We start from the raw sequence: 27,780 nt of genomic DNA, 5'->3' as shown, positions 1-27,780 counted from the left end.
CCCTGTCCTGGAAGTGGGCACAGCCCAGCTGGTGAAGGAGCACCTACAGCAGTAGGATCTAGGACTAAATACACAGTAAATTTAGGTAGCTTGGCTTGAAATTGGAATTCTTGAGCCCAAGGAGGTCAAATAAGTTTTTTTTGTTTTGTTTTTTGTCAAGGAATTTGCTTTGACACCTTTTGGAGGAGCAGGGCCTGTGGGTGCACCAGTCCCAGCCACCCCCCTTTCCAGTTTGTCCCGGTGCTACGGACACCAGTTGCCCACATTAATGTGTCTCACAGGATGGTTTGGGTTTAAAGTGACCTCAAAAATCATCCAGTTCCACCCCTGGAGCAGGGACACCTTCCACTAGGCCAGGTTTGCCCTGTCCAGCCAGGCCTTGGGCACTGCCAGGGATCCAGGGGCAGCCACAGCTTCTCTGGGCACCCTGTGCCAGGGCCTCACCACCCTCACAGGGAGCAATTCTTTCCCAAAATCCCATCCATCCCTGCCCTCTGACACTTTAAAGCCATTTCCAACTATTCCATCCCTACATATCCTTGTAAAAACTCCCTCTGAGCTCCCGGGAAGAGCACATCCCCTTGTGTCCATGCTTTCCTGGCCACCCAATGGATCCAAACTGGAGCAGCTGAAGGGCAGAGGAACAAAGAGTTTTTCTTGTAAGAGGAGACAAAAAAGATTTTTGCCTCATCCTGCCTTGACAGTGAAATCTAAGACATCATTTGATTGCTCTCTATAAATATCCTGAGCAGGGAGTGAAGGAAATCAGTGCTAAAAAAAAAACCAAAAAAAGCCACCTCATGGAAAGGTCTTGCTGCCAAGCTGGAATCTGCCCAGACCTTCACCAGGCTGGGATGGAGAGGGGGCTGAAAAGCTCTTGGAAGGGAAAAAAAAAGGGGGAAAAATAAGAGAGGGAGCTCATTCTTGGGATGCCCAGACAGGTATTGTGTAACAAGGTGTCTGTGGGGTGCCCAGGAGGTCCCTCCAGTCCTCCCCCTCCTTTTCCTTCCTCTGGAATGAAGATGATGGCATTTTACTGTCAGAACCCAGGACATTTCTCTGGCTGCCCGGGAAGACTGCAGACCCTGGTAGGGGGCTCAGAGACCTTGGGATGGAGACAAAACCACCTGTGCCTTTGATTTTAGCCTATGGAAACAATTAACAACTTTGTGTGAAGATTTACAACTCACAAGGGTTTGAGTAGAATGACAGTCAATTTGTCACAGGGTGAAAAAGTAGAATTTTGGGGTTTTTAGAATGGGGGTTCAGAAGGCAAGATGGAGGAATCTGGGTGTGTCCTGTCCTTCTTCTTCTTCTTCTTCTTGGCCTCCGTCTTCTGCTGTGATGGTGACACTTTTGGATTGGTTTAGAGTAGAGACAAACTGTATAACATAGGGGATAGATATTGGAAAATTATTGTAAATAAAATACACAAAATTTTTAGTATAAAAAGATAACACCACCCTGAGGGTGGTCAGTGTGCCTCAACCCGACCTGCTGGACAGATGTCAGCAGGTCAGAAAGACAATGTATTAGATAAGAGAAAACAAAAAACCTTGAGAACCAGAGCCAAGGAATCCCAACAACTTCTTCGAGCATGGGGGCTGGGAAAAATAGACTTTCTAATACCTTGGGTGTAAGAGCCTAAGTGAGAGATGTGGGACTCCAGGCAGCTCTCCAGAATGCAGTTTATTACATCCAAGGTGTCACAGCAGTCCAGGGCTGTGGGTGACAGAGCTGTGCCCACAGCTGTCAGCTCCAGCTGCAGGCAGGCCTGGAGACCCTGAGTTTAGGTTACAAATGCATTATTTACTTTTCTTTGCTGAGCATCTTCATACATTAGAACCAATCTATACCTTAACTTTTATCTCTAGCCTATCATACCTACTGTTATTACCATATTCATGTTACTGTTCTCCAATCACTAAAAGTCAGTGCATTACAGTTTAAGCTAGAAGTTGTTTTTCAGTTTTCTTGCAATGGAAAAACCTGAAATTTCTATATGCAACATTTGCTGCCTTGTTTGCCTGTGCTCTCTTTCTGCTTGGCAAAAACATCTTCTTGTTTGGGGTGGGTTTATCCTTTGCTCTAAGCCATAAAAACCCCTTCTAACTAACACAGCCTTTGCCTCCTTGGTTATCCAGTGAGACTGGCTCAGCAATTCTTTTCTTCTATATTAAAATGTACTTTCATTTCTATTCCTTCTTCAGATTCTACATTGAAAAATCTTTTTGCTAAGCATCTGTGAGACTTTTTTGTCAAACTTTCATCCTTCCCAACACTCGGGGTCATCTCAACACCAGAGACTCATCACTGCACAAGGAGGGACTGAGCAAATCAGCCAGGGAAGAGCACCCAGGTGTGACAGTGATTGGAGCATTAGAAATACCTGAGCCAGTCACATCTCTCTGTAATTTGCAGCCTTAAAACCAAACCTAGTTAATTACCAGGCTGCAGACTATTTTTTCCCCTTCCCACCTGCCGTGAGTTATTGTGAGGTGGGAAAAAATAGCACAAGTGCAAAGAAAAGCCTTAATAAAAGCTTTGGAGGGATTAAGTGGGTCTCATCTCTGTAGGTATCAAGGTAACTTTTCTCAGTGCTCAGAAGAAGTTTTCCAAGGCTGGCTGTTTGATTTATTGTCCAGATCCTAAACTGGAACATTTCTGCCTTGGTTCTGGCAGTAAAGAACAAAAGTGCTAAGTGTGAGGTGTCCACATTGTGTTTCATTTCACTGATGGATGTTTTGACAGCCAAGAGATTTCTCACTCTGCTCTCTTCTTTTTTTTCTTTCTTTTTTTTCCTGCATCACTTATTTTTATAGGACATTGGGGGGTGGGGAGAGAACTGAACTTCCCATCAGCTGGTGGCATCGTGTCAGTCAGAGAGATGTTTTCTGGTTAAATCCCAAATAATGTCTTCTCAGCTTTCCAAAAGCTGTGATAGTTTTGAAGTGTCACTGACTTAGTCCTCGTGGCATATGTGTATTTTATTTTAATCCCTGAATTAAAACAAAGATTTCTCCTGATGGCCTCGTTTGAGGCTGCTTGGACCCTCACAGGTCAGCCTTGGCCCTGATTTGTCACATTAGTGAGGCTGAGCAGGCTAAATTTGCCAGTAATGAGCTTGAAAAGCTGAGGAGATATTTCTTTTGGGTCAGTTGAAGGAAGGCTGAGGTTCCCCCAGCCCCTCTGGGGATTTTTCCGTGTCCAGCTGAGCATTTGTCCTCTTGTCACACTCAAATTAAAACCACAAGACTGCTCTAAATTCACTTTGGCCCAAGGTGTGGAGGGGGGCAGAGGAGTGGAAAACCAAGTGTTGGGCCAAGGGCATCTCCTGACACATCCCCAGGAGACCCAGCTGGGGCAGGATAGACACTGGGATCTCCTTCATTGGCTTCATGACCCTTGGAGAGCTTCCAGCAGACACTGAAAAACTCAAAGTTTTCCCCTCAAATTGAAGATCCATGTTATCACAGCAGCTCAGACTGGTTTGTGTTGGAAGGGACCTTAAATCCCACCTCATTCTGCTCCCTTGCCATGGGCAGGGACATCTTCCACCAGCCCAGGGTGCTCCAAGCCTCATCCAACCTGGCCTTGGACACTTCCAGGGATCCAGGGGCAGCCACAGCTTCTCTGGGCACCCTGTGCCAGGGCTAAGCACCCTCACAGGGAACAATTCCTAATTCCCAATATCCCATTTAACCCTGCCCAGAGAGGGAATTGGGGTAAAAGTGTGAAAAGTCATGGCTTGAGACCACAGAATGATGGAATGGGTTGGAAAGGACCTTAAATCCCATCCAGTCCCACACCCTGCCCTGTGCAGGGACCCCTTCCACTGTCCTAGGTTGCTCCAAGCCCCATCCAGCCTGGCCTTGGACACTTCCAGGGATCCAGGGGCAGCCACAGCTTCTCTGGGAATTCCATCCCAGCCCCTCCTCAGCCTCACAAGGAACAATTCCTGCCCAATATCCCGTCCATCCCTGTCCTCTGGCAGTGGGAGCCATTCCCTGTGTTCTGTCCCTCCATCCCTTGTCCCCCATCCCTCTCCAGCTCTCCTGGATCCCCTTTAGGCCCTGCAAGGGGCTCTGACCCCTCCCTGGAACCTTCTCTTCTCCAGGCTGAAGTCTCTCAACCTGACTCCATAACACCCTCAGAGCCTCCTCCTGATCATTATTTCCCCCTGCTTTTCTGTGTCAGGAATTGAAAGGTTTCTAACCCATTTTGGGGTCTGATTTTAATGGTGTCATTCACACAGACCCCAGCAATCCTTATCACTGCGAGATTTCTGGGTCAGAGCCCTTGGCAATCATGCCAAATGTTTGGATTCAGCTTTCCAAGCCACACTTGCAGCTCCAGCAGTGGCAGGGTTTTACACAGGGAAGGATTCAGATCAAATTCAGGCGCCTTCAGCACTGCAAAATCCCTCAGGACTCTCTTTGTTGTGCCTGGAAAGAAATAGCCTTTTTAGGGTGAAAATAATCTCATCCCTACCAGACATCTCCGTTTGGCCAAGGAAATAATTTCCCAATTTTATTTCTCCCCAGCAACTGCAATGGGAGCATTGTGCCATTACCCTCAGCATCAGCAGAAACCTAAAATTAAACATTTCCACCTGTGGAACATTTAAACATAAAATAAAACATTTCCTGTGGTCCATGGAGAATTGTGAATCCTGATGAAGTGTTTTGGTGACTCTGGAAATGAGATAAGTGAGGGGAGATAAGCTGTGTGTCCAAACACTGCCAGGATTTGGGAATGCATCTCTGGCAGGGGCTGTGAAAGGCAAAAGAAGCTCATTTTTCTACCCAGTCAGGTCCATATCCTTTTGAGGTGTTCTCTGAAAGAAATTCAAGGAAACATCTGGCCTTTAATGTCTAGACACCATCCCTTGCAGAGTTTAGATCCTGAGTCTCTCCTGGCATTGAGCTGAGGGAGGAGAAGGCTCTGTCGTGCTGGGATGTGACCCAGGAGAAGAAAGGGAGTGTGGCCACTTCCCAGGACATCAGATGAGGCCTTTCAGCTCCTTTTCACTCCCCAAATCCCTGTTGCTGTGCTGCCAAATCCCACTGGGATGTTCTGAACCCCATTCCCAAATTCCTCAATCCAGGAGCAGAAGAGCTTGGGCTGATCTCTGTGTGAGTTGTGGCAGGAGAAAAGTTAATTTTCACCAATTAACACCAATTCTTGCATGGGAGGCTGCCAGAAGAATATTTCCCCAGGCCTGACATGCCTGAAATATCCCCTGCTTTGGGAATATTTATTCCCAAATATATAAATCTTCCCTGTTCTGGGTGGCAACCACGTCCACACGGCCAGCAGTGGCCGTGCCCAAGACTGCTCATCTCTAGGTCTGACCTTTTCACTCATTGCAAAATATTTTTGGAGTTTCTGCTCCAATTTCAGCTCTTTTTGAGGATTTAGGACACTGGATAATAGAATTTAAACCTACAAATGGAGTGGTGTTGATGTATTGGTTTGCTGATGGTTGAACTGCTTTATTCTTTTCTAGTTTTCAGTGTTACCAGTAGCTTATCTTTGTTGATGTATTTTCCTTAAAGCTTCTTTTAAAAAATATATCAGTGATTTTGATAAGAAGGGTCTGTATTTAAAAAGATTTTTACTGTATAAAAAAAAGAAAAAAAAAAGCAGAGGTGGAAAGGCTCTACATCACTGTGATTTCAAAAAATGACCTGGAATTGCTGGATTTTTCTTCCCCTGATCTTTGGTTCTGGCAGCTTTTTCTCACAGGGATATTTTTGCTTTCTCTGTTACATCTCCATTACCTCTGCCATCATTTTTCTAACCACAGACACAGCCCTAGATCCTTTCTCAGAAATGTGTTGTGGAGTGTTTGCCTGTTAGAAAACAACCTTGCATTGTGAACTAGTGGGAGATAACTGTTAAAGGGGTTTGGGGCTAAAATCTGATGGCGCCAGAGATTTTCTGATTAGGAAACAGAAAAGATTAAGAAAAGATTCTGATTAGGAACAATTTTCATATAAAGAGACCAAGAGAAAAATGCTTTTTTATTATTAAATGACATATTTTATTTCTATTGTCACCATGCAGTTTTACAGCCCTGGCTTGCTGCTGACGAGGTATTGAAGTCCCAAAGGCTCTTTTCACCCTTCTCCCAGCACTTTTCCACCACACCATGAGGACATTGTGTCCTGAGCTGGCTCTGAGAGCCAAGACAGCTCCAAATCTCATCCCAAGAGCTGTTTGAAGTGTTTCCCCGTGGACTGTTTTCCAGGAAGGCCATGCCCAGATCAGGAGGCAGGGCTGGGTGAACCTGGGTGCTCCCCAAGGTGCTGAGCCTTCAAAACAAGCCCTCAGAAAGATTTCTGAGAAAAATCCCTCTGCTTCCACGCAGGATCTGTTCTTGCTCGGGGCTGTTGGCATTTTGGTGTCTCTTGAAGATGCAGCAGAGAAGTGGCTCTTGAGGAGTGACAGCACCAAATTCTGATTAATGTCTCCAAGGAGAGTCAACCAGAATGATTTCCTTTGAGCTGCCTCCATTTCCATATGTAGCCCAGACTTTGCTTGACAATGCTGTAGAAATGTGATGCTTGGAAAAAAAGCACTGCTTGTTATCAGGAATATTTCCCCTTCAGCCTTTAAGGAGAGATGAAAAAAAAAAACCTTCCCAAAGCTCTCCATAAAAGATCCTGGAATGTTAATTCTTAAATTAACAGGTTGAACACTCTCCCACGCCACCCCTACCTGAGGGTTTTAGTTCTCATTTAGGAGACCTGCACACGGCCTGGGGATGGGAAGGAGCATGGAAATGTGAAGTTAAAAGACTGGTGGAAACCACAGGTTTCACACTCTTCACCTCTAATTGCTTCTAATTTACCACAGAACCACATAATATCCTGAGCTGGAAGAAACCCACCAGGATCATTGATCCAGCTCCTGTCCCTGCACAGACCCCAACAATCCCACACTGGGCACCCCTGGGAGTGTTGTCCAAACTCTCCTGGAGCTCTGGCAGGTTTGGGGCTGTGCCCATTCCCTGGGGAGCCTGGGGCCACCCTCTGGATGAGGAACCTTTCCCTGAAATCCAACCTAAACCTCTCCTGGGACAGCTCCAGATGTTTCCTGGGGTTCTGTCGCTGTCACAGAGAGCAGAGATCAGAGCTGTCCCTACTCAGGAGGAGCTCCAGACCCCTCGGTCTCCTCTTCTCCAGGCTAAACCAACCAAGAGGCCTCAACCACTCGTGGTATGGCTTCCCTTTCAAACCATTCACTATTTTCACTTTGTACATTCTTTGACAGTTTTGTATCCTCTTTTCTGTGGCATTGTCCTGGATTTGCCAAGCAAATTATGTTCTATTTGCCATCTGGATGGCAGCTGTCTTCTGTTCATTGGGCAGTTTTCCTTATCTCTTCCACATCCAATCTTCCCTCTGGGTGGGGGGCACATCTGCTGATAACAGGCTATTGAATATCACTGCATGGCTGATAAGAACTACAGCATCCCATTGGGAGAAGCTCCACCCAGGGGGAGGAGCCAAGCATTCCTGCCTGGATACAATCTGGAGATTCTGGAACACCAGCACAGCTTCTCCACTGGATTCCCCTGAGGAACAACAGCTGCCTCTTCCACTGGATCTTCAGAGGAAGATTACAGCTTTCTACAGGATCCCTGCTCCAACAGAACCACACTGACACTGCAGGAGGGCTGCAGCCACAATTCCAATGGGACTGCTGCCAACACCCTGACCCACAGGGTGTCAGGTTGAGTTCTGACTCTGTCAGTGTTGTTCTAGTATACTACATTGTTTATTTTATCCTTTTATTTTCTTCCCTACTAAAGAACTGTTATTCCTGCTCCCATATTTTTGCCTGAGAGCCCCTTAATTTAAAGTTTATAGCAATTTTTGTGTGTGGGGGGAGGTTTACATTTTCCATTTCAGGGGAGGCTCCTGCCATCCTTATCAGACCCCTGTCTTTCCAAACCAAGACAGGCACAACAGGCACCAATTCCCAAGGGATGGCTGCAGCTCTTCTGGACACCCCAGCACACAGCAGCAGCTGCTGCCCAAAGCTTTGTCCTGGGAGTGGAATGACCGAGGCATTCCCAGTCTGGAAGTGCACAGAGCCATTGAGATTGTCTGCACTGAGCAGAAAAATCCCAGCTCTGAGCAGAACCCTCCGGAGCCGCGCTCACAATTTACAAGCTCACGGCTGCATTGTCACACACTGTCACCAAGTGTCTGGCACTTGGCCACTCTCTGCCTCCCTCTTCTCCTAATTGCTGAGTTAACAGACCACTGATCATGCTCAAAAGGTCAGAAGTGTGAGGCTGAGAGTGGGGAAGAATCTGGAAAAGTGGCTCCAAAAAAGGCAGCTTTTCTCATCACGCAGAGGGAGTTAATTTTCATTGTCTTGAGCAAGAGCTGGGAGTTTCCAGCCACCCCCAAGCACAGCACACACTGCAGCCTGTAAAGATTTTGCTTTTTTTAATTGCTAGAGCAGCTCTTTGCCAAGTAGTGCAGCAGCAGAGTCCTGCTGCTGCTGTCCAAGGTCCGTGTGCTTGGTGGGAGGAGCAGGAAAACACCCGGCGTGTGTTGGCTGCCCAGATCTGAGCCTGGAAATAGTCTGGGATTAGTGGTGAAAAACTGCTGGGAGAAGGGTGAAAAGACCCTTTAAGACTTCAAGACCTTGTCAGCATAAAGCCAGAATCTGCACAGTGGCAATAGAAATAAAATATGTAATTTGAATTAAGAGCAAATAGCATGGAGCTTAGGAAACAATAAAAATGTATAAAAAAAAAAAGAAATAAATAAATAGTCTGCCCCCCTTGGAGGGGTGGATTCAGCACTGGAATGCTAGAACACAGCAGAGTTAGCACAGAAATCCTGGGAACTTCTAGAGAAGGTGTGGTGGTGGGAACATCTCCTGCCTGTGACAGAGACCATCTCCAGGATGGGTTTTTCGTGCCCACCCTGGTGATATTTTTGTCCATCATCCACAGGATGTGGAGCTCACCTGTATTTGTGTCATCCTCCCTCAGGCTGGCCCTCATGGGACACCAAGCCACGATGCAGCTCCACCTTGGAGAATCCCAGAATGGTTTGGGTGGGAAGGGACCTTAAAACTCACCCAGTTCCACGCTTGTTTGTGAGTGAGGGAGGTCCAGCTCTTCACACATTAAAGCATTTGTATAATATCATCTTTTAACTCCTGCTATCTTCTGAAATTGTGTGTTCTACATGGAAGATTTTGTCATTAAAAAAAAAAAAGTGAATTGCCAGAGCAGAGCTGTCTGCTTCCTTCCCTGGATGCCAGTACTGAGAAGGGCTGGAAAAATTTCTTGGAAGTGCTCAAGGCCAGGTTGGATGAGTCTTGGAACAACTTGCTCTAATGGAAAGTGTCCCTGCCTGTGGCAGGGGATGATCTTTAAGGTCTTTCCAACCTAAATTGTTCTGTGATTCTATGAAATACCCATTTTTTACCTTAATATGATGATTTTAAAGCACTGACCTGCCTGTTCATCTGATGGTGTTGGGGTTTTGCTTAAACTCCATCTCAGAGCAATGCACAAGACAGAGAAAAGGAATAGTCAGTCTACTAAAGATCTTGCATAGTGAATGTAAAAATTTCCAGATTAAAATGGCAATAAAATAAAGAATAAAGCTAATTTCTTACCTAAGGACACAGATGGAAAGTGTCTTGTGGCTCCCTTTCAGTTTTATTGACACAAAACTCAAAACAGCAGGAGCTTTTTCACATGGCAGGTCAGAGATCTGTAAATCATCTTGCCAAAAAATTCTGGATGATAGATGGATTGGGAAATTAGACAGATCATCCAAATCCTAAAATAGTGAAGTTGGAAGGGCAGCCTGGAGGCTTCTGAATCTGTGCCATATTCAAAGCAAAATCAGGTTCAGAGGCAGGTCAGGTTCTGGGAGCTCAGGTTTGAATTTGGCCAAAATCCCCCTCAGTTGCCACCATCAGCCTTCTGCTTGCCAAGCTCAGCAGTGCTCTGATGTGGGGTTATCCAATCCCAGGTGAAAGATTGGGCATTCCCTGTGGAAAACCACTGACCCTTGCATGGAAATCATGGATAAGCAAAGAATTTCTTGAACTAAATATGGTTTGATGCCTTCAAAGGGTGGGAAGGTGCGTGATCCAGACTGTCCTTGTCCTAATAATTTTCCCAAAGTGTCTCCTATTGTTGGAAGAGGAGCTGTGGGTTGAACAGATTTTTATTTCAAGAGGAAGAACGTGGTAAAGGGCTGCAAGATCAGAACTGGGCTGGAGAGGGTGAACAGGGCTGATCACTCCTTCTCCTTCTTAAGACAGGGATCAGCCAGAGCCTAAAGATGGTTTAAAATGTGGTGTAAAAGAGGGAAGGGAGACACTTCACCTAAAAAGTAATTAAACTGTGGAACTCGTTACCTTGGGATAACAGAATGGGGGAAAATTAAATAAAGGGGAAGGACAGCAGGTGTTGGAGGTTATTAAACATTGCAAGAGCCCTGCTGGCTCAGCTGAGCGTTTAATTGGTGGGACAGGGAAGGATTCCATATATTTTTGTTGATCTGGCTCTGTCAGAATCCAGGTCTGTGCTCCAGGTTGGATCAGCTTCCAGTCTGGTTGAGGTTCCTTTGTCTCAGGAAATGGAGGAGGTGGCAGCACTCCTGAGGAGATGAGGAACAGGATGGGTTTGCTGAGCTGTCCCTGCATATCTCCAGATCTGCCTGTTAATCCATGAAGTGCTGGGCTCAGAGTGGGGAGATTCAGATTTTTTGGGGAGAAAACCAGTATTTTACTCCTTGGGCTTTACATCTCTTGCCTGGCTTTGCTTAGTCATTACCAAAACCCTACAAAGCCCCACAGAGGGTTTCTCAAAACTGCCTTTTCTCCCCAGATCTCCCTGCCTGCATTCCTGCATTTCCCCCGCACAGGGAGTGGAATAAAAAGCTGACTTGAGACCTCATTTAATGCCTGAATTAGTTCAATTTTCTCTGCCCGAGGCTCCTCATTTTTTCCCACTGTCTTGCTGTTGGCCTGCTGGGAATCTCTCATTGTCCACAAAAGTTTCTCTCGTGCTCCTAAATTGATGATTTTTTCCCCGAGCTCAAATTTTTGCCTAAATATGGACTCTTTCAGGGCTAATTTCTCTTCATAGTTTGCTTAGGCACACGTGTGTGTGTGCTAAAATCAGTTTCAAAATGGCTCAGATTTATTTTTAAGCCAGGGTGGGTTTTTTTTTGCAGATGCCAAAAGCATTGATTCCTGTCTGATTAAAAAAAAAATAAAACCCACGGAGTATTTTCAGCATGATTTAGTGGCTCATCTACAAGGATCTTGACTGGCTTAGCTAAATTGTTGGTGCTCACTCGTGTGTGGAAAAGGCCCTGGTGTCTTTGGATGCACATTATTTTATTTAACCCAAACACAATTTAATCTTGGGGAGTTAAAAAGCTAGAGTTGAGGCTGATGTCTCAAAGCTTGAGTCAATCACTTCTGGGAAAAGCAGCCTATCTCATTATTTTTTGGAGCAAAGTGTTTTAGTGGAGCTGTCATCTTTAAATATTTTTGGATGCAAACTTCTGACATTGTTTGTGGGAAGAAAGCATTCCTTTTAAATTTTTTCCTTCGTATTTTTCATTTTAAGCTGTAGAAGCATTTATCAGGTAAGCCTTGAGTGCAACAAAACATTCAATTCCAAGTCAAGGCAAACACTGATATTTTTTTTGAGACAAATAAAACCATTTTGCTCGATTCTTTGCTTAGAAGAAGTTTGGGGTTTGGATCATCCAGAATCCTATTCTTTCTTTTACTTTTTAAATTCTAGAAGAGCCCTCAAACCAGAAAAAACAGCTATTTCACTTAAAAAGTGAAACACTGCTTCATAGCTCTGTTGCAGAATAGGAGTGACAAAAATGCCATCAGAATAAGGATGTTTAGAGGAATTAAACAGCATTATTATTTTTAAGACAGTTTAAAAACCCCCAACACAGAAAATAAGTGAAATAATGACCTTAGGCACAGCAATAAATACACTGCAGCAGCACAACCAGATTCTGTTATGTGCTGGATGTGAAATGAGCTGTCTTGGGGCTCTCCACGCTGCCAAGACAGCCTGAATTAGCAGCTGGTCAGTTTTCATGCAGACATCTCTGCCAGAAGGGCAGGGAAGGAGTTGAGGGAGGAAAGTGGAGCCCTCAGGAGCTTCGTGCCCCCCTGGCAGGACAGAAGCTGTGACAGCTGCTGCTGAGATGTTGTGGCAGAGGAGATGCTGGCCTTGAGTGTTTTTTTGGGAGAAAAAGAGGTTGGTTTTGTGAAGCAGGTCCTGAGATGGGCAGCCAGAGTGTGCCCTACAGACATGGTGTGTGGAACTCCAGTTCAGTCCTTTAGGATCATTCCTGATTAGGTTCTCCTTCAAATCTCTGCTCTGTATTAAAGCATCTCCCTCTGGAGACAGCAGACAGCCTCCCCTGCTCCTCTGTGCAATTCTGAGTCCATCTGTGAGGACAGGAGCTCAGGGAACATCTGGGGACATTGCAGTGTCCAACCTCACAGTCCCTCAGGACATTCCCAGTGGGCTCGAGCCACTTCCCCTGCTGTCACCCACCCATCCAAACTGGAAATCCCACTGGGCATCCTGAGGAAAAGCAGCTCTAAAATGAGACAGGGGAGAAATGGCTGCTGAGAAGAGGCCAAATGAGAACACAAAACACATCACAGGAGAAATACTGATTGCTAAGCCAAGCCCTGCCAGCAGTCGGCCAGGACATCCAACACCCAGCTCAGATATGGATGAAGGCCTCAGAGTTCCTGGTGGTGTCAGAGGTGGGACTGCACCACTCATGCCAGATAAAGCAAATCTGGAGTAAAAAGAGCACTACAAACAACTTTCCCTGAGCTTCTGAGCAGTCTGGCTTTGACAAAAAACCCCAGAGATGTTCAACTAGGACTGGAGCAGGCATCAACTACCTTGGAATTGTCCAAGGCCTGGTTGGACAGGGCTTGGGGCAACTTGGGATAGTGAAAAGTGTCCCTGCCCATGCTTTTTAAGATGATTTTTAAGGTTCTTTCCAAAACAAACCACACTGGGATTTTATGATATTATGATCAAACAGGCAAAGGTTTGTGTGGCTGCAAATTTGACACTGCAAGGCTGATAATGAGGAAAGACAACTGCAGGAAAGCAACTCCTACCACCACAAAAAATAGTGAAGAGACGCTTTGAAGTTAGAGGGACCAAAGATTCTACACCAAAATAAGGAAACCAAACCTTTTTTTTCCTTTTTTCTCTTTTTTTTTAAGAAAAAGATAACATCATTCAATGTATTTTTTCAAGCTTGCTGGACATCATACCGAAATACCGTAAAGCTGTCAGGGAAATTATATGTTTTTTTTTCTGTTGTCAACCAAAGCGTGCTTTTATGGAGTCAATTAGCCACAAATGATGAACACACGTCACTTGTCTGGGAATGAATTACAGTACAACCCAATAAACACATCTGGCTTTGCTCTCTGATCATTGCCCTGATGAGCAGGAGGCGTCAAACTTCCCTATCCAACCATGAAGGAAACTCTGTGTTCGTTTGTGTTTCACCCTCCAAATTCATCTCCTTCAAGTGCTGCAGTGCTACAGTGTGGGGGGAACGGGGGCATTGGTATTTCTGCTCTGACGTGCAAACCTGGATGTGAGCTCAGGGTGTGAAATGCAATTACCTCGGGGAAAAGGGCTTGGATAAGCTGGGATGGCACAGAGGGCTTGGGTGTACAACGGAGCTGCTGTCAGATTCCACAGAGAAGTGCAGCCAGTGTTGTCTTTACACAGGATTTTGTGGGCCCTCCACAGACCTTAGAGCCCTTTTTGAAGGTGGACAGTCATAGTCTTATCAAGTTTTTAGAGTTTTTTTAGTTTGGTTGGTTGGCTGGGAGGGTTTCTATTATTTTCCTTTTTTTTTTTTTAAACTTTAATAACAGATGGGTAAACTGAGGCACAGAAAGGTGGTGTGACTGGCCCACAGTCATTGGTAGACCTTGAACCCCCCAGCTCTTGCTCCCACCTGGGACAGAGTGAGAAGGAAGGGCTGTTCCCAAAGTTCCCTCCACTTGTTCCCAGGGTGAGGGAAAGGACCATCACCCTCAGTGGCAATGTCTGGTGGGGCTGGACAGCTCCTGCCAGCCCCTGGGGCACCAGGGAAGCGAGGGCATGGAGAGGCAGGAGGTCAGGCACTACAGGATGCACTCGTGCCTCTCCGTGGCTTTCAAGGCCTCGTGCATGCTGGCGGCCGAGAGCCTCCTGTTGATGTTCCTGTACCTGCAGCGCAGCAGGTTCCAGAAAGTAGTCCTCAAATCCCTGTTGAAGAAGGCGTAGATGAGGGGGTTGATGAGGGAGTTGGTGTAACCCAGCCAGAGCAGAGTCCTCTCCAGCCTCAGGGGCATGCAGCTGCAGCGGATGCCGCAGATGAACGGCCGCGCCGTGGACATCAGGAAGAAGGGCAGCCAGCAGAACGTGAAGGCCCCCACGATGATGCCGAGGGTCCTGGCGGCTTTCTGCTCCCTCTTGAAGATGGAAATGTTCTTGCGGTCCTGGCGGAGCAGCTTGGAGAGCGTGGCGCACTCCTCGGCGGCCTTGGTGCGGCGGGAGCTGTGGTGGGCGCGGGCGGAGGCCTCGAGGCAGTAGACGCCCTCGTCCTCGTAGTGCTTGGGGAAGTTCATGAAGCGGTGCTTCTCGGCGCTCACCTTGGCCGCCTGGTAGATGCGGCTGTACATCACCAGCATGACGGCCATGGGGATGTAGAAGGCCACCCCCGTGGAGTAGACGGTGTAGCCAAAGTCCTGGCTGATGAGGCACACCCGCTCCACCGTCACGTTCTGGGCCCAGCCGAAGAGCGGAGGGAGGGTGATGGAGGCCGACAGGAGCCACACGATGAAGACCATCTTGGCCATCAGCTTCCCGTTCTGCCTCACGGGGTAGGTCAGAGGCCGCGTGATGCCCAGGTACCTGCGGGGAGGAGGAGGAGTTGTCAGGGGTTAGGGGTGGGTGCTCTGAGGTGGTTTTCACTCCCTCTGAGGTGGTTTTCACCACCCCAGGTCTTGCTCCCACCTGGGACAGAGTGAGAAGGAAAGGCTGTTCCCTTAGTTCCCTCCACTTGTTCCCAGGGTGAGGGAAAGGACCATCACCCTCAGTGGTAATGTCTGGTGGGGCTGGACAGTTTCTACCAGACCCTAGGAGGAACTGTCCAGCTGTGAGGTAATTTTGGCCCTCAAAGGGTGCAAGAAATGAATTCACCAAATTAAAATCTCCACAGGCATGGGATCTCTTGACTAAACACCACAATTTATTCCTCACTTTCTTGCGATCATCCCACATGTGGAATCACAGAATGGTTTGGGTTGGAAAGACCTTAAAGACCATCCCATTCCAACCCCATGCCATGAGCAGAGACACCTTCCACTGTCCCAGGTTGCTCCAAGCCCTGTCTAACCTGGCCTTGGACACTTCCAGGGATGGGGTGTCCATAACACAAGGTATCATTGAACAGCTGAACTCTTCATGATCTCCTGTGGAATAAAAATACTTTAAAAAAACTCGTTTTCAGGAATAAAAAATGCCTTAAGAATTTTATTTTTTCACTACAGAAGTATTTCACTATTCTGCACAGAGAGCATGCAACAGCTTCCAGCCATGGCACAAAACTCACTCCAGAGTATTGCCCTTCCCAAGGAGACACCCAGGAGTGGGCTGGGTGATGCCCAGAGTGATGTGCCACAGGACTGATTCCAGGTGAAAGGAATAACTCCTAGCAGTGCTTAATGGGATGTGGGAAGCACTGCAGCCTTCTCTTATTTGTTGGTGAAGAAATACAACCTGCAGCTAAGATGGCCCTGGGAGACCAAGAAATAATCTTGCCTTTGGGGAAAATTTAAAGATGTGTCTGGATAAACCCTGCAAGCAAAGTTGGAGAGTGTACAATGTTGTTTGGGCACTGTTTTGGGGCCCCTCATGACAAGAAAGCCATTGAGGGGATGAGGAGTGTAATGGAGCTGGGGAGGGGTCTGGAGCAGCAGGAATGGCTGAGGGAGCTGGGAAAGGAGCTCAGCCTGAAGAAAAGGAGGCTCAGGGAGGACCTTGTGGCTCTGCACAACTCCCTAACAGTTGTTGAAGTCTGGAAACTCAAATAGAAATTATCCAAGCAGCTGGAGCCATCTGCTCGCTTGCACAGCCAGGAGCTGCCAAAGTGATGGAGTCCAGCTCGCCCTCAAGGGGAAAATGAGTGGAGTTTGGAGTAAGAGATCCCAAAAACCACCTGGTGGCCCACAGATCCCCCAGTCCTGACCCCTGGGGTTAGGAGTTACCTTGTTATTTTGCCTGAGAGGAGCTGGAGACTGCACCCACCATCAGCTCCTGGCGGTGCCTGGGGTGTAAATGTGAACTATCCTGACTTTTATTGGAGACATTTGTGTGATAAAGAAATTGTGTCAACTGTGAGTAAATTAGAATTGTAAAGCAATAAATCAAGGGGGGAGTTGGCTGCTGTCAGCCAACATTCCCCCTGGAAAACATCTGCCTGCTACTCAGCTCCAATCAATCCTGCAAAAACCTCGAGCCACTCATATGGATTTCTGTTCTGTTACAGCCTTTTTTGATTCCAATCTCCTGCTGCCAGGAATTTTTAGGCAGGAACACATCACCTCTTAACTTGTTCTTGGATGAAAGGTGTCACTCCAGAGGGGCAGTGAGAGCAGCAGCTCTATGAGTACTTTTTGCTAAAAGCTGAACAAAAAATTGAAAAATATCTGTGGAAAATTTTACCTCTGCTGTGTAATTTTTTCTCTGACAGTCAGTCTTAGTGTGTTAGGAGATTTTCTCTTCCCTGATTATTTCGCTTTTCCAGATGATCCCTTAAGATTAGAAGATGGAAATCAAATATAAAAAAAAAATCTAATTTCTCCTCCCCTCCTGACTGCTAAATCAATTGAGAGACTAAATTCTTCTCCCCTGCCTCCCTGATAAAATTATTTTGAATTCATTCACTGAGTTGTTCTGTCCTTATTTTCCTCTGTATTCTTTTTTTGGACACTTCCAGGGATGTGAAGTGAGCTGGCCTGGGTGACAAGAACCAACTGAAATTCTCCATGTTCAGAGAACTCCAGGATGGTTTGGGTTGAATGGAACCTTCAAGATTATCCATTTCCAATGCCCTGCCATGTGCAGGGACACCTTCCACTATCCCAGGTGGCTCCAACCCCATCCCACCTGGCCTTGGACATGGCAGGGATGGAGCATCCACAGCTTCCCTGGGTGTCCCAATCCCTCCTGATGGAGCCAAGCTGGGAGAAAACCCCGCTCTGCTCCTGGAATTCCCAAATTAACACCCCAAAAATCACCCCTCTGGGTATCCAAGCTACAAACTTCACCAACAAATCCATGCTGTGTTGTGTGTCACCCTCTCTTACGCTATTACCAGGTTTCTTTGGAAGCTGATCCGCCTGGGATTTGCTGAAACTTCAAGGAATTTACGAGGGAAGCGCTCGGTGATGCGGTTTAACGAGCAGGCAAAGCTGACACATTTCATCCACTGCTGCTGGGGGAAACGGGGCCGTTTTCAGGTCTTTGTAATAATTCTGAAATGAGCAGGGAGCCCTCAAAATAGGGCAGCGTTTACAGGAGGCATGGTGGCGCTGGCAGGCAGTGGAATTTGAGTGGAATTCTCTCCCTTTGAAATATTTTTAGCTTTTCTCTGTGTGTGTTATGCTGTTAATCAAGTTTAGGGTAGCCAGGTAGCAAAAGGCAATTCCTAGGATTTGCAGGCGCTCAGTGTGGATTTGCAGGGCAGCTGCAATGAATTCCTGCCACATCCCTGATCCTGCAGATCCTTTGGCTGTGGGGTGGGAGATGTGCCCCAGGCCGGGCTGCACCAGGAAACCCCACGGATGAGCCAGTTCAGAGTGTTTGTTCTACATTCAATGGGAATAATGAAATGGGTTGGTTTGGGTTGGGTTTGGTTGGATTGGGTTGGGTTGGGAGGGACCTTAAATCCCATCCGGTTCCACTCCAGGGGCAGGGACACCTTCCACTGTCCCAGGCTGCTCCAAGCCCTGTCCAACCTGGCCTTGGACACTTCCAGAGATCCAGGGGCAGCCACAGCTGCTCTGGGCATCCTGTACCAAGGTCTCATCACCCTCACAGGGAACAATTCTTTCCCAATACCCCATCTATCCCCGCCCTTGTCCTGCCTTTACATTTTCCCTCTGTGCCTTCCCTGTAGGTTCCCTTCAATTTTTGGATCATTATGCCAGGGATTAAATAATCAAAACAACCCAAACCTCCCTGAGGTGCCCCTTTCTCCATCCTGCAGCTGGTGAACTGGGAAAAGATGAATCTGCACTCACACATGGGGACAAATGAGCTCAGAATTAGGGCTCAGAATTAGGGTTTCCTCAACCCTACTGCTTTACCACAATTCCAAGCCTCCTCTGAAGCCAAAATGAGCTCATTCCCTGATTTCCAAATTGATGCCGTTCCTGCCCCATCCTGCTGAAGGAGAGGAGGGAACAAATGGCAGCTGAAGGCTGCTGAAGTGCCCTAAGTCAGAGCTGGTGCAGCATCCCAGGGATCCATCCCAGATACAGAGCAGGGATCTACCCAGCCTGGGCAACATTTGGATGAAGGACATGGGAAAGGCAATACAGCAAAATGCTCTGCAGTTTTTATCCCACTGACTTTGGGGTGGCATCCTTTTACTGAGGGTGACCCCAATTTGGAGCATAAAATCTGATTTTGGGTGGAAAATACTTGCCTGGGAAAGGGGAGAGCCCCAGCAGAGCTGCCTGAGAAATGGATGGAGAGTTTTTTTCTCCACCAGGGATGCCAGAAGTGATGTGTGGGCTTTGGGGAGCTCCTTTTGTCAGCTTCTTGGCATTTTTATGGAGAGTTTTATCAAAGCTGAGCAGCCAAAAGAGGGGATTTTTTTTTTTGTTGGTGGTTTGTTTTTGGTTTGTGACATTAAAAAATCTGCAACATTGGCGGGCTTTTACATAAGGAAAATGTAAGAGGGAGATGGATGTTTCCAGCATTTTTCTTTTCTGATTTCAAAGGAAATCAATCAAATCTCGCTTCAGACAAGATTAGTTCTACCAGCTTCAATCGAGAGGCTTTTAGGAAGCCCTCAGCATTAATAATCAATAACAGCAGCCTACATTTTAATAGTCCTCATCATCCTGGGCAAAGCAAGTAGCTTTTCCATCTAAGCTAAGCAAAATATTGAGGACACTTTAGTCATCAATAAAAGCAGGGTCTCCTCCTTGGCAGGGACAGGCCTGACAGTGCTGACCAAGTTGGATTCAGGACAGAACAGAGGAAATATTTCTATTTCTGAGAAATACTAAAGCTTTTCATCTTCTTCCTCACAGGGCAGGAGGAAGAGCTGGTCCCCACCACTGGGGGAGGTTTGGGTTGTGCCTCACTGAGATAACAATTTAATCTCTTTTAGAGCAGGTTTTTCAGGCATTCTGCAAGCTCAGCTCTCGTTGTGCTTTTGAGTTTTGGTTGTATCAGCACAGAAACTGAGAATTGTGATTTTAGAGATGTTTCCATCAAGAGTCAAATGAAAAATCCTGCCTGTCCTGGGCTCAGGGGGGAAGTGGAGCCCCAGGCATGATCCTGGATCCTCAGTCCCCCTCCATGCACTGCCTGAGGATGCTGGGTAGGTGTGGAGCAGGGATACTGCACAGGATGCTTGAGACACTGCCCTGGGATGGTTCACACAACTCCCAGCCCGTTCCTGGGCATCCTTGAGTCCCCTCCTCCTCTGATATGCACCAGAGGACATCCCAGTAATTCCCATTCCCTCCTCAAGCCCCAGCACAGGCTGACACTACAAGCCCCCTCCACCTGCAGGTTTTCCTTCCTCCCTTCCTGGGTGGGCACAGCTGGGGTGATGGTCCAGTCCCTTCCCTCTGCTCAGTCCTTGCTGGTTTTCTCCTTTCCCAGCTGGAAATATTCCAGGCAGTTGCCCTGCAACCACTCAACTTCCCCATCAGGCCTGTGGCGTGGTGAGGATGAAATTCTGGGAGAAAACTGATCATGGTGCAGTTCCTGTGCCAACACATGAGGGACAAGCCCAGGCCAGAAAATTCAGGCTCTTTGACAACCTCTTGGGACACAGCATTTCCCTCCCTCCTTCCCAGGAAGGACAAAGTGACACCAAACTCAGGATGGTGTCCTTGGATAGGGATCTGCTCCCTGGAGATGTGGTGGAGGAGTGGAATCCGCGGCAAGGATTTTTTGGGGAAAGATCTCTCCTGTTTGTGTGTGTGTGTTTGGAAAAGTCTTGCTCCAAAGAATGGGATTGGTTGGTTGGGAAAGGAGGGGAAGGAAAGAGGAAAAATAGGGAAGGGAAGAAGGAGGAAAGGAAAAGGAAAGGGAAAAGGATTGCATGTATCAGGGTTTTGGGGACTTGGGATTGGGTGGGGAGAGTTGTTGACATGCTTGGCCAAGGAGAAATTGAAGGGGACAGGGAAAAAGAGAAAAGGAAAAAAGGGAAAAGGGAAAAAGGGGAAAGCGAAGGGAAGGCAAGGCAAAAGGAAAAGAAAGGAGAAAAGGAGAAGGAGAAGGAGAAGGAGAAGGAGAAGGAGAAGGAGAAGGAGAAGGAGAAGGAAAAGGAAAAGGAAAAGGAAAAGGAAAAGGAAAAGGAAAAGGAAAAGGAAAAGGAAAAGGAAAAGGAAAAGGAAAAGGAAAAGGAAAAGGAAAAGGAAAAGGAAAAGGAAAAGGAACATTTCAAGCAAAGCCAGTCTGGGTTGTGTGCAGCCACTTCCCTGCTCCTCACCCACCGGGAGGAAGCACTGACACATTTAATTCCTATTTAATTCCTGCATTCCATCCCTTCCCTCTCACAGAGTCAGACTCCTGCCAGCTCTGAGCACACCTGCTATTTTTTTTTTTCCCAGCCAGAAATTTATTAAAATAAAGCAAATTCAGCAGAAGAGCTGAACCTCCCTGTGGCCTGGCAGGTTTTTTTCTGTCACCAGCAGCTCCGAGCTGCCCAGAGCTGTGGATCTGCATCTCCCAGGGGAGCAGTGCCTGGTAGGGATGAAGGCTTTGGAGCAGGACTCTCTGCTGGCTCACCCAGGGTGGGGGGCATATCAAGCAGCAGCAGCAGGATCCTCTCTGTCCTTTCTGCTTTGTCACCTGCTGCCACACCTGCAGAGGTGACCGGGGAGGTGGCACAGCTGTGAGGGCACATCTCAGACGTGGGATGTGTCCCTTCCCTGAGCTGCAGCTGCCAGAGCAGCCCGGCAGAGCCAGCCCAGCCCAGAGCGACCCCCGAGCAGGCAGCGCACGTCAGCCCCGGCCCCCGGCTCGGCAGCGCCATGGCCCCGCTGACGCAGCTGCTAAAATTAGAGCCACCAAGGTGCTGACTTGGCCAAGCCTGGCCACTCTGCCAGGCAGGCTCTGCCTTTCCCTCCCAGCTCCAGGTGTGGGAGGTGAAGCCAGCAAATCCTCACAAATGTGCTCACTGAGCTAAACCGGGGGGTTTGGGATCTTGGGATGGGGTGTGGGGAGCTGCTGATGTCCTTAGCTAAGGCGTGAGTCCAGGGAGCAGCACAGGATTGGCTGCCCTGGAACCTGGATTTCCAAAGTGCATCTGGGTTTTTTTTTTTTTTTTTTTGATTTCTTGAATGGTTTCATGGCCCAGGCACCTTCCATGGAGAAGGTCAGGTGCTGTTCCTCAGGAACAATGAGAAGCAGCTGCCAAAGGGGGGAAGACTGAGGAAGTAACTTAGGGAAGCAACTTGAGAAAACACCCTGAGAAACCCAGCTCTTCCAAAGGGAGCACTGAACTCCCACAGAAAACCCTCACCTCCTGCAAAAAACACCTCCAGGAGCACTGACCCAACCAGGAACACCACCCTGGCAGCTCCCAACACCCCAAATGCCAGATCCCACCTGAGCCCAGGGCACCAACCCACCCGTGCCTCACCTGTCCACGCTGATGATGCACAAGGTCATGATGGAGGCGGTGCAGCACATCACGTCCATGGCGATGAAGACGTTGCAGAACACCTTCCCAAAGAGCCACTCTCCCCCCACCAGGTCCGTGATGGTGACAAAGGGCATGACAGCAAAGGCCACTGACAGGTCGGCGGCGGCCAGGGACACCACCAGGTAGTTGGAGGGCTGCCGGAGCTTCTTGACGATGCACACGGAGATGATGACCAGCCCGTTGCCGGCGATGGTGGTGAGGATGATGATGGAGAGCACGGCCCCGATGACGACCTTCTCGGTGTCCCCATAGAGCAGGATCTCCTCGCCGCAGTCGGTGCCGTTGTTGGTGAGGTTGGAGGGCGGCAGCTCGGGCTCGGCTGGGGCGGGAGGTTCCTCAGTCATGAATGGATTCGGGAGCGCTTCCCGAGCCGGCCGCTGCTGCTCTGCGCTCTCCACCAGCAGAAGGTGCTGCTCCAGAAACCTCCTGGGGCTGGCCCTCAGCAGCATGCTCCGAGCTCGCCACCAGCGCTCCCCCAGCAGTGACACCTCCAGTGACAAACCAGAACATCTCGTCACAAAACAGGGCGAAGAAAATCCAACATCCCCTCATCCTCTCGCCCACCGTCACCACCCCCCTCCACCCCTCCGAGCTCTTGCTGCGGCTGCATCTCACGTGCCCGGCAGGAAGCCGCTTCCCAAGTCTCCTTAAGGACACGCATTTTCCCGGGGGATGCTTGGAGGCAGCCTCTCTCCACTTGGGAAGCAGCACCGAGGGCTCCCTGCAACATCTCCCCGCTCATCCATGTGCTTTTCCAGCAGAGAGAACGGCTCGTGGATCCCTGTGTGCTCCCTGCCGGGCTGTGCCTGCTGCTGTGGCACTTCTCCCCTGCATCCATACATTTAATCCCTTGCAGAGCCTCCTCTGTGCATGCGACAACACGAGCCACAGCACCAGCGTGGGCACAGCCCCCGCCCGCTGCATCCCCTGCCCGTGGCACACGCAAACTTCAAAGCCGGGACCGCAAATCCGCGAATCCCCGCTCCTGGCACGCAGTGGCCACGCTCGGGCTGTCGGTAGCCACGGGAGAGGATCGGTGGCATGCAGCACATCCCGGGTACCACGCACAGCCCAGGCATCCCAGCTCGCTCCCGGAGCCTGAGCATCAGCCAGCACCGCGCTCGGCTCCGAGCGGCCGCGCTCCCACCCCCGGCACCCCACCCCTGCCATCCACAAGGAAACTTCAGGGCAGGGATCATCCCGGGATGCTCCGAGCATCGTGCATAAACCCGCATCCTCTTTTTTTAAATTGTTATTGTTGTTTTGTTTCTAACCCCATTTCCCCCTCGAAGTTTTGTTTCAATCCCAGCCGGATTGTGGCCCCTTCCTCCCCTTTTGCAGCATCCCCCCGGGGGGTTCCCGGAGTTACCTGTGCCGAGGGGGTGAGACATCCTCCAGGCGAGCCCCTGCGAGCTCCGGGCGGGCGAGGAAGCAAAGAGCCACCCCCGGAGCATCCTTCTCCCCTCCCCGCCTCGCCGGTCCCTCCTACCGCCCTCCCCTCGCCTCTGCCGGGCAGGGACCCAGATGGTCCCCGGCTCCCTCCTCGGAGCCCCAGGGAGGAGCAAAGAGCGGGGCGGGGGGGTCCGGGCTGGGTCCCGCAGCGATGGGAGGGAGCGGGTGAGGATCTGGAGGGAAAGGCTGGAAGTTGAGGAGATGCCTTGGAGCGCTGAGAGGCAGGAGGAGCAGCGTGGAAGGCAGCAAGGAGGGCAGGCACGGGGAAAGGCGGCTTTCCTCGTGATTTTTTTTAAAGGATTATTTTACAGGATCCATTTTTTTACGGTATTTTTACGCTACTTTTGCCTCGCTCCGGGCATTTTTTCAGCCCTCTTGGGTTGTCCTCCGCGTTCCTTCAGCTCCGTTCTGAAAGGAGCTGCAAACAGCCAAGGAGAAGCAGATCCCTAAAGATGAGCCTTTCCTAATCCTGGGAAAACTGATTTTTAAAAAAACCCAAAAAACGGGGAAGAACATGGAGAGATCCACATGCACTCCCCTCCACGGGGACTTTGGAGCTGGGATCACTCTGATATTTCCACCCAGGGCATCAATGTCGGTCACACTTTGCTCCTCCTGCGGTGGAAGATGCGGGGCAGAGCCATCTCCTACACTGGTTGTTCCCAAGGATGATTCCCTCGGGAATTCATCCCTCGGGGGGATGGACAGTGCGGGGCCCACCCTGCATCCCTCGGCATGGGTTGGGAGGGGAGAGGATGTGGCTGTGGGAGCTGTTGGCAAATTCGGGAAGCGATTCCCGAGCTCTGCCCCAGCCTGGAGAGAGGTGGGAATCTCATCCCAGGACACCCTGGAGGGCTGAGTCTGGGAAAAACACCTTAAAATCTCAATGATGCCAAGCACTGCAGGGATTTTTGGGGCAGATGTTCCCGGTGGGAGGAAAAAAAAAAGGATTAAAAAAAAAAGTGCATTTGCAAGGAAATCGCCGGTGAGCTAAAGCAGGGCTGTTAAAGCTGTGCTTAGCGCTGGGGTTCCTCCTTTGCTGCTCGAGCATCGCAGCGTGTGTGGGAGGCTGGTGAAAATAGCTTCCTCACCAGGCCAGGACGTGCTGGAGGAGCTCCGGGATTTTTGTTTTTCTTTTTTTCCTTTTTCTTTCCATGCCAGGTGGGTTTTTTTCCCGGCCCCTCCAAAGCCGCGGTGGGATGGGGCTGATGCACAAACCCTGCAGGAGCTGCGGAGGAGAATTCTCTCAGATTTACCAAATACACCCAAGGAATTTCTGAGGAGGAAAAGGGGGATCTGCAGAACTCCCTGCTGCAGGAATCCTGCCGGATTCTGCAGTCTCCAAACCCAGACAAATTCAGCTAAGGAGAAAAACACTCCCTAAGGACCAGCTCAGGCAGTCTGGGGCCAGATGCCTGGAGGATTTCAGGGAAACAATCTGTGCCCGAGCCACAGATCTGCTCCCAGCCCTGGCAGAGGGGTTAGAGGGAGGATATGGGGTGGGGAACAGCCCAGAGGGGTTTTTTCCAGATTGGAGAGATTTATCCATCTTTCTTGGAGGGGTTTTCAGCCTGGAGAGGTTTTTCCATCTTCCCTGGAGAGGATTTTCCAGCTTCCCTGAAGGGATTTTTCCCGCCTGGAGAGATTTATCCATCTTCCTTGAAGGGGTTTTTCAGCCTGGAGAGATTTTTCCAGCTTCCCTGAAAGGGTTTTCCAGCCTGGAAAGGGTTTTCCAGTTTCCTTGGAGGGGTTTTCCAGCCTGGAGAGATTTTTCAACCTTCCCTGGAGGGTTTTTCAGCCTGGAGAGATTTTTTTCAGCTTCCCTGAAAGGGTTTTCCAGCCTGGAAAGGGTTTTCCAGCTTCCTTGGAGGGGTTTTCCAGCCTGGAGAGATTTTTCCAGCTTCCCTTGAGGGGTTTCTCATACTGGAGGGGTCTTTCCATCTTCCCTCGAGGGGTTTCTCAGACTGGAGAAGTTTTTCCAGCTTCCCTTGAGGGGTTTCTCATACTGGAGGGGTTTTTCCAGCTTCCCTGGAGGGTTTTTTCATCCTGGAGGGTTTTTTTCATCTTCCCTGGAGGGGTTTCTCACACTGGAAGGGTTTTTCCAGCTTCCCTGGAGGCTGCTTATGGGACAACACCACTATGCACTAAGGAGGGACAGGGAAGGAGGATTTTTTCCTTGAGGCATCCTTGGGAAGCAGCTGGTTCATGCACAGAGGTCGAGCTCATGTCCTGGCAGCGAGGAAGGAAGGAAGGAGAAAAGGAGATTTTAGACATGAGGAGTTTCCTGGGCTTCCTTTGCCCTGCCCTTCCAGGACTTTTGGCAGAGCCTCAAAATCCTGCAAGAAGCAGAATTGACCCCACTCTGTCTCATCCCAGCCCCATTTCTGTAGGATGCAACCTACAGCTTTTCCCTTTCTGACCTCCTGCAGGTCTGGGAACCCCAAAGGGGAATTTTCTCCCATTTCTTTCCAGGGAAATGAGCTGCTCTCATAACTTGGGGAGCAAAAACAGGGACAGAAACTCACTCCCAGCTCTTGGGGACACTCACCAAGCAGCCAGAGGGCAAATTCCTTGCTTGGGTTGCTTTTGAGGAGGACAGAAGGGAAAATGCCAATTTTCATGTGAAGAAATAATTAAAATAATTATCATTCTTCTGGCTAAAACCCTCAGTGCAGAATTTCTCCAGCTCCAGGCCACGGTGACCTTGCTGAGACACTGCCTCTGGGGCGAGCTGGGAAGCACTAATTGCATTTAATGGTAATTAAGGGGAGGAAATGGCCAGCGTGCCTCAGCTCAGCACTCACTGGAGCTTTCTGCCTTTGGTTTGGAGGAGCAGGGATGATACTGGAGCAAGGTGGGATCAACCCCAAGGAAGATTTTCCATGTCAAAAAATAAAAAAATCAAGAAGCAGAAATCACAAAATAAAAAAGTTTCCTGCACCTGCAGAAGAAGACAGGCAGCCAAAATCCTCCCAGCACTTCAGTGCCCAGATCTATTATTCCATTTTCATGTACAAATGGCTGTTTTATTAACAATTAATTGTTAATATTGAGCCCTATTAAGTCTAATGGCGAGGTAATAGGCACAGGTATTAATATGCAAATTTGGAGCAATCTCATTAATTCCGAGGTGTTTCCAGGTCCAGCATCTCCCCTGCAGCACAGATGTTGACATTTCTCCCTCCCAGATGGATAAAATGAATCCCTTGGCACTCTCAGCTTTTAAGGAGCATCTCTAAGGGTGGATTTTACCTGCAGGGAAATTCGGGATGAGCAGGCCTGGGGTACCCAAAGCTTCTCTGTGGGTGCTGTGATCAGGAATAACAAAATCTGAGGTGTTTTAGTGACCCAAATCCCACCCCCTTCTCTCCATGGGCATCTCCTGCTTTCCCCCTGAGGCTCTCCCAAAACCAGCCCTGATGAGCATCAAGAACATCTCCGTGGGATCACCCAGCAAACAAAAATAAAGTGAATAAAGTGGTGGGAATGTGGTACCCAAGACAGGGTTGGATCTCCCAGAAATTAATCCCTTGCCCTGGGGTCCAATCCCATTAAATTTACCTGCAATTTTAAAATTTACCCTTTAAATTTAAAACTCAGAGAGAGGATTTTGGGGTGTTTTTTTTCTTGTTGGTCCTGCCTAAAACAGGAAAAAAAAAAAAAAAAGGAACTTTTTTGTTGTTCTTAAAGGCTCCCAGTAAATTTTGCTGTTTGAGCAGGTGAGGAGTAATTGGAAGTGTCACAGGATAACAATCCAAAGGATTGTTAATAATTCATTGCCAATAATTCATCTCCAAAGGTGGATTTGCTGAAGAGAAGTGTTTTAATCCTGTTCCGTGCAGCCACACTCCCTCTGCTGGAGCCTGCACGGACAACAGGCAGCTTTTGGTGGAGATTTACAAATTTTGGTTACCTGGGAGGGCTCTCAGGGGTTTCCCCTTTCTCCATGTGCCCACAGGCTCCCCGCGATGTCCTGCACAGCTGGGACTGCCCTGGGGACGTGGGGATGAGCTGCAGGGAGATTTGGGATGAGGAGGTGGGAGAGAAGCCCCTGATAACAAACTTCTGTCCACAGTCCCTCCTGTCCATCCTGTGAAGCTGCCCTTGGTGGGTGCCAAAAGGATTTCCAGAGGGACTGGTGAAATTAGGGGGAAAAAACCAACAATGGGAAAGAGGGGGAAAAAAAAAAAAGAGTGAAATAGGAAAGAGTGGGAAAAAAAGTGATTTAGGTGAAGTCTCCAGCACAAAGCCCTCAGCCATGGCTCGAGGCTGTGCTCACCCATTTGCCAGATTTTTATTGGTGATT

General features: G+C 48.8%; 1 protein-coding gene across 1 annotated transcript; it reads right to left on the bottom strand.

The window, feature by feature from the left end:
- Nucleotides 1-13,916: 13,916 nt before the first annotated feature.
- LOC131084021 (5-hydroxytryptamine receptor 7-like) lies at nt 13,917-23,496 on the bottom strand. Its single transcript, XM_058025099.1, has 3 exons — nt 23,392-23,496; nt 21,960-22,510; nt 13,917-14,977 (listed from the first exon to the last, which is right to left on the bottom strand). Exons 2-3 carry the CDS (start codon nt 22,469-22,471, stop codon nt 14,206-14,208), a joined length of 1,284 nt encoding a protein of 427 aa, XP_057881082.1. The 5' UTR covers nt 22,472-22,510; nt 23,392-23,496; the 3' UTR covers nt 13,917-14,205.
- Nucleotides 23,497-27,780: the final 4,284 nt, after the last annotated feature.

This window comes from Melospiza georgiana, chromosome 5 (genome assembly GCF_028018845.1).
Source record: "Melospiza georgiana isolate bMelGeo1 chromosome 5, bMelGeo1.pri, whole genome shotgun sequence".
NCBI lineage: Eukaryota > Metazoa > Chordata > Aves > Passeriformes > Passerellidae > Melospiza > Melospiza georgiana.
Note: the sequence above shows the minus strand (reverse complement) of the source record. Positions and strands in the feature narration are given on the sequence as shown.

What these genes read in the sequence shown, in the direction of transcription:
- LOC131084021 (XM_058025099.1), bottom strand. Translation starts at nt 22,471, where the DNA reads ATGCTGCTGAGGGCCAGCCCCAGGAGGTTTCTGGAGCAGCACCTTCTG. An exon ending in TGCATCATCAGCGTGGACAG is followed by an intron (nt 14,978 to 21,959) that starts GTGAGGCACGGG and finishes TCCTCCCCGCAG; the next exon opens with GTACCTGGGCATCACGCGGC.